The sequence below is a fragment of the Condylostylus longicornis genome, unplaced genomic scaffold, assembly GCF_029603195.1.
Source record: "Condylostylus longicornis isolate FDR11 unplaced genomic scaffold, ASM2960319v2 ptg000030l, whole genome shotgun sequence".
Taxonomy (NCBI): Eukaryota; Metazoa; Arthropoda; class Insecta; order Diptera; family Dolichopodidae; genus Condylostylus; species Condylostylus longicornis.
The window spans coordinates 9,343,803-9,350,077 of record NW_026577999.1 but is presented as its reverse complement, the minus strand read 5'-3'; the positions used below and the strand labels follow the sequence as shown (position 1 = coordinate 9,350,077).

General features: G+C 24.2%; 2 protein-coding genes across 2 annotated transcripts; one reads left to right on the top strand and one right to left on the bottom strand.

Annotated features, from left to right (window-relative positions):
* Window positions 1-16: 16 nt before the first annotated feature.
* LOC129608140 (uncharacterized) lies at window positions 17-2,648 on the bottom strand. The gene is made up of 7 exons (XM_055519468.1): window positions 2,576-2,648; window positions 2,211-2,394; window positions 1,773-1,915; window positions 1,429-1,532; window positions 1,169-1,368; window positions 1,030-1,100; window positions 17-306 (listed from the first exon to the last, which is right to left on the bottom strand). The coding sequence occupies exons 1-7, from the start codon at window positions 2,646-2,648 to the stop codon at window positions 17-19; spliced, it is 1,065 nt and encodes a 354-aa protein (XP_055375443.1).
* A 1,964-nt stretch (window positions 2,649-4,612) lies between these two features.
* Window positions 4,613-5,617, top strand: LOC129608139 (uncharacterized). Its single transcript, XM_055519466.1, has 2 exons — window positions 4,613-4,910; window positions 5,004-5,617. Exons 1-2 carry the CDS (start codon window positions 4,613-4,615, stop codon window positions 5,615-5,617), a joined length of 912 nt encoding a protein of 303 aa, XP_055375441.1.
* Window positions 5,618-6,275: the final 658 nt, after the last annotated feature.

The following is a 6,275-nucleotide window of genomic DNA, read 5'->3' as shown; positions in this document are numbered from 1 at the left end:
GTATGATATGATCACTTCATAAATATGCTCGGTCTTCACTTGTTAAATCGTCATTGTCATTACATTGATTATTATTTATATTATTTTCAGTTTGTGGATTTTCTTCGTCATTTTGTTGCTGTTGCATTGGCTTTATTTTACGAGCTGAATTCTTTTTTCGTCTTGTACTTAACCGACTTGAATTTGTAGCGATACAATTATGATATGATCTATTATTTAATCTTGTATTCCAATAAGTCATTCCTTCTAATAATAATGGGGCCGATTTAACTCTTTGTCTCATTAATTCCATATTCATATCATATTCTAAAAAAATTTAATTAAAATCACTTAAGGAAAAGAGGTAATAAATCAATTAAATGTTTCAATTTGTTGTCAAATGTTACATATATTAAAGATCCTAAGCATTATATATAGTCTGGGTCTTTTAAGCATCTTTTAAAATCTTTCAAAATTTAAATTGAATATGTATTTCTACCGTTTGATTGCTAATTTAGGGAAAGTATTCTAAATTACTTTCCCTAAATTAGCAATCGTATTAATATATTCAGATAGGATTCAAAATTTTTATTAAATTTATTTTGTTAGTTAAGCGAAATTTTAGAGAGCAAAGAATAAAAAGAGTAAATTGAATATGATTTTAAAATACAATTTTAGTTATTCTGTTTAAATTGCAATTTATTTAATAAATTTGAGTATAACATATAGTTTCTACTTTCTATATACTTTCTGTATTTTTAATACTATTTTTTTGTGCTTCCATTTTTATTTGAACTTAATGTTGTTTAACTATTAATCGGAATATAGAATGCATGCTCCTATTTATTTTCTCATTTTTGTTAAATTATATAGGAAACTCTATTTTAATATTGTAAATTTATTGAATTAGTAGTTTTCAGTATACGCTGGAATAACAAAGATTTTTAAAATGTACTTTCTTGACATAGAAAAAAAAAACAAAGAAAAATACAATCTATTAATTTAAATAATTAATGTGTTTAAAATTTGTCTAAAACTTATTGAAAATACCTTGCTTTTGAAGTTTTTGTTCAGCTCTTCTTGTCGCCAAACGATACATTATATCTTCTTTATTTGTTTCTCTGCATAAAAATTAAATATGATAAAATTTAAAGCAAAATCTCATTAAATTTTGATATTTTCAAATAACCTATATATTAAGGATTTCCAACCTGGAGTACGTTTAACATCCCAATTAAATCTACTTTTTGTTTTATATTTAAGATCACTGGGGCTTGGACTAGGATCTAAATGTGGTTTATGTGTTAATTGTGCTCTAAGAGTTGCTGCTAAATTAGATCTTGCTGCCGGATATACTGGTGATGGTGTTGTTGATAAAGAAACTTTTAACTATAAAAAAAAAACACTTCAAATCGAAAAAACATTTCAAATTCACTTTTAAAATTTCACCTTGGAATCAGGTTTTTTAAGTTCAGTTCCTAAAAATGTAGCAATATCACATGGTTTTAAAGAAGTTTTTTTTATAATTTTTTTTCTTGGGGAATTTGATGATTCTGAAACATTTGTTTTATTATCAGATGGGTATATTGTTGGAGTTGTTAACGCAGGTAAAATATTCGCAAATATATTTTTGAATTTTTTTCTATAAAAAATGAATTAATAAAAAATACATTTAAAATAGCTCTACTAAACAGAGTATAACAGTTTTTTACATATAACCTATATAAGTGTAAAAAATATTAATATACAATTTTAATTTTTTCTTTACCTTGATTTCGGAATCCCAGTAGAACCATTCTTCCTACTAGAAAAATTTATAGAATTTTTTGTATCTTTTACACTTTCCAATGGATAATAAGTGTCATTTGATTTAAGATCCAAAGCTTCCATATCATCATACAATTGACTCATTGAATACGATTTTTTCAATTGTTTTCTGCAATAAAAAATCTCCAATAAATTTTTTATCCTATAAAGTCATAAAATATAATTTAAATATTTTAAAAGTCTTGGTCATCCGCATATAAAAAAATATTAAAATAAAATATTTAATTTTAATAAATTAATCTCCGTTAAACTGCTTTAATAATATACAATTTACTACTATACAATTAAAGATTAAGAATTTTGTAATATAAAAATATGAATGTGCCTACATCATAACATTGCTACAAAACATAGTTAATTTGAAACGGTAGCTAGAACTTCGTCTCACAATACAAAAAACTTACTTAGATTTTTTCGATCCGGTTAATTTTTTTCGATTTGTACTTAAATTACTAGTTTTCGAATATTTTGTTAAGTCTTTAAATGTTGAATAATTTGTTATAGCTGTAGATGGTCTATCTAAATCTGTTGCTGTTGATGCTGTTGTTGTTTTGTCCGTATAAATTTTACTTTTTCCAGTATCATTTACTGCATATGTTGATGTAGACTTACAACGTAATTTTAAAGAATTTTCTCTTAATTTTGTTAAAACTGAATTAAATTCATTCTCTGGTAAATGATTTATTTCACTATAATCTAAAAATATATATACAAAATATTAACAAGTAATAAAATTGAATTAATTATAATTTCTTTAAAAACAAATTACTTGGAATACTATCATAAAATTTCGCTAGAGACTTAATTTTTTCAATTTCAAGATCTGAATTTGTATCACACATTATTAAAAACGAAATTTAATAATAATATTAAAAATTCTAATAATAAAACATAGATTTTAATAATATTTATAAATGAATTATTTAAAATGAACACTTTTATTTAATTTTTTTTTCCTTTATTAAACAAAAAGAGCGTACAATTTTGTGTAAATAAGAGTTTTTCGTGTATTGATCAAACAATTTTTGTATCTTGGAAGGTTTCTAAGCAAAATTATAATTATTATGAATATTCCAAATTTTGGAAAATAAAAAATTTTGGAATGGTAAAAAAGGAAATTAATCGACCTTGAATATGGGGCAATATTTATTTGTTATTCTTTTTATGGAACTTTATTATAGTAATAAGTTTTAATTAAAATTATTTGGAACACAAAGTTGAACTTATAACCTAAATATTTATATTTATAAATAAATAAATATTTTCCAAAAAGGAATTTTATTTATTTTATATTTATTATGAAAAAATGTTAAAAAAGAACGCAGACTTCTGTATTTCGTGAGGTTATGATATTCATGTACTAACTACTATTCATGTATAATACTCGTATATGCATGTATGAAAATTTGAATAAATTTATATACATACTCGTAAATATAAAAAAAAAGTAATGGTTTCAACATATTTTAGGGGAGTTTATTTTTGTTATTTGGGACAATATTTACATATATTACTATAAGAATAGTGTATAATATTTAAAGGATTCAATATTTTGGATTCAATATTTCAAGATATACGTTTTAATATAAAGTACAAAGGCACACAAAATACTGATAGACACATTAACTTGTCTAGTAATAACTCGTTTTGTTTATAAAACTTAAGTATATGCAAATTATGCGTACGAATAAAAGAGACAGGACCTTCTAAAGAAGATAGAGCGGTTCATTTAAAAATTAATATTATTTATATTTTGTTTAATTTGAATTGGAATTGAAAGTAAGAAATTAGAGATGATAAAAGAAAATCAAATATGTTTTTAAATGTTTAAAGATTTTTGTAAAATTTTACACTTTAGAAATAGTTTTTCATTCGAAATTTTCTATAAACGGCTTAAAAAGTCTGTGAATACAATTTATGTATAAATATAAAGAAAAAGTTAAAATTTGATCCTTCGATCGGAGGATATAGCTAGGTAGGTATGTAAGGAACAATTTTTTTCCGAAACGCTGGTCGGAGACGATATAGAATGGGTTTCCATTGCTTCTTTTATATTCTATTGCTTCTGTTAAAATTTAGATAAGTACATTTAAAAAACACTACATTAGATTGGAACGTTCTGGTTTATACTTACCGCACTTTTTTATAGGAACAAGAATTACAAAATTTCAAAAAACGCGTAAGTATAACACTCTATTACAGAATATCTTCCTATACATTTACACCCACAACTGTACCTATATATTGGTTGAATTTCAAACAAATAATTTTCTTAATATAGGAAAAAGGAAAAATGCTTTTTTCAATTAACTATTAGTTGTCAAAATATTTGATTGCAGTTGAACAGATAATATAAGTGAAATTCCATATAAAGTGTCGTGGTTTTGAATTGTATGCTGGTTGGCTATAATATAAAAGGTTCTTAGTCAAGTAAACGTATAACAGGATAGATGCACTAATGAAAGAAGTTTACCCATACTACTAATATTTTTTTTAATCTGTATTTAATATACTTAATTTTTTACTAAACTCATATAAATATACATATGTATATACGCTGAAGGAGATAAATAAAGGAAATTGAAGTTGAGAAAAAACATTGAATCTGATGTATCAAATATACTCACATACATACATACCTAACAAAAACTTAATAACGCGCATGTAAGCCATGTTGATAAGGATAAAGGATACTCGTACTAAATAAAAATACAATTTTCCTATCATAACATAACAAACATTTGAAACGTATAGGAATAAATTTACTTGCCACGTTTAAATAAAGAAAAGAATTTTCTTACAAAAAATGGAACTGATAAGAGCAACAAGTGATTTCACTTTGAAGAAAATTTTAAAACATAAACCAAAACGTTTATTGTTTATAATATTAATCGTTGCATTTATTGCTTCTTATACTATTTATTGGGATTCAATAATATGGACAATATCTGCAGTTGGTCGTATTGCTATGATAAAATTGCTACCATTCTGGGATTGGACATATCTTTATAATGCTAAATGTTTAATATCAAAGACGACAACTATGCGAGATTATCAAGGAAATGCAAATCAATTAAAAGAATGTCATCTTTGTGAAAAGCTTGGTAATACATATTGGATATATGCACATACAGAAATGATAACACATAAACATACATATATTGGCTTGATAAAAGAATTTTTTTTTTAATTTTCAGATTATATTAAAATTGTCGAAAATATAACATTCTTGCAATTAAGAGACAATTTTATTTATAAAGCTCAACCAGTTTTAATTAAAAATTCAACAAAAATGTCATCAATACCGGAATTACTTATAAAATTATTCGATTCCAGAGATTTTCTTCAAAGTAATCCATGTGATGTTGGTACAAATTTAATGCAATATAAGTTTTTTAATTTGGAAGAAGTTCTATCGTACATAGATGAAGACATGGAATCATCATGGTTTTTACAATTAAGAAATTGTCAATTTTCTGCAGTAAAAGCATCAAGACAATTTTTGAAGAAACCATATTATTATGCTGAACATATGGAACCATTCTATTCAAGTTGGATTTTAATGGCAAATAATTATGCTGGTCTCGAAAAAAATATCAAACTATATGGTTTAGTAATATTACAGCAATTACAAGGTGATCTTTTAATTGTATTATCACCAGACCCAGAATGCTTGCATAAATGTAAGGAACAAAAAATTATCATTAAATCAGGGGAATCGTTAGTATTCTCAACTGATCTTTGGAATATGATGTATCTAATTGATTTAGATCAGATGGTTTTAAGTAGTATTATGGAAGTCTACTTTTAAATAAAATTGAAATTGAATGCATAAAGAAAATAAAAATTTAAATAAAACAAAACTGTTATATTAAAATTTAATTTTAATTTAAAAACAAATTCATTTTACAATAATCATTAAAATAGTAAACAAAATTTTCACATAAATGTTATTTAATTTTAAAAGAGTTGATAACAAAAGTTTTAAAATTTTAGAACACTACCTTACCTTTATAGTGCGTATCTTTAAAAGTCATTAAGGTTCTTTTCGAATTATGGTAATAATAAATTTTTAGAAAAAATATGAAATAAGAAATTATCAAAATAAAATTCCAAAATTTAAAAATGTTCAATACGATTTTTCTGAAAAGGGGAACTATAGAGAATTGAGGGCTTACATAATATTTTATACATTTTGTGTTCGGCTAAAAATTTTCTTATAAACTGCAAATATCTAACTTGTATTGGGATCTTGTTAGTTAAGCAGCACTGTAAAAGAACTATAAAAACTGCATTGGCAAATAAAACTCTGGCGTCAAAATTTAATGACATTGACAGTTGATAACGTTTACTTATCTAAGTTATATCAAAGCCGAAAAAATTTTTATGCTGCAAATTTGGTAGAAGATGCCATTTTCCCAGAACGTCATTTGAATACAATTTTTTAGAGAAAAAAAGACGTCGTTGAA

Excerpts from the sequence above, each read along its gene's own strand:
- LOC129608140 (XM_055519468.1), bottom strand. The coding sequence starts at position 2,648 with ATGTGTGATACAAATTCAGATCTTGAAATTGAAAAAATTAAGTCTCTA. Across the intron at positions 2,395-2,575 it reads ATTTTATGATAGTATTCCAA|TAAATGATACTGGAAAAAGT; the intron begins GTAATTTGTTTT and ends CAACATATGCAG. Across the intron at positions 1,916-2,210 it reads ACCGGATCGAAAAAATCTAA|AAAACAATTGAAAAAATCGT; the intron begins GTAAGTTTTTTG and ends TTTTTATTGCAG.
- LOC129608139 (XM_055519466.1), top strand. The coding sequence starts at position 4,613 with ATGGAACTGATAAGAGCAACAAGTGATTTCACTTTGAAGAAAATTTTA. Across the intron at positions 4,911-5,003 it reads TCATCTTTGTGAAAAGCTTG|ATTATATTAAAATTGTCGAA; the intron begins GTAATACATATT and ends TTTAATTTTCAG.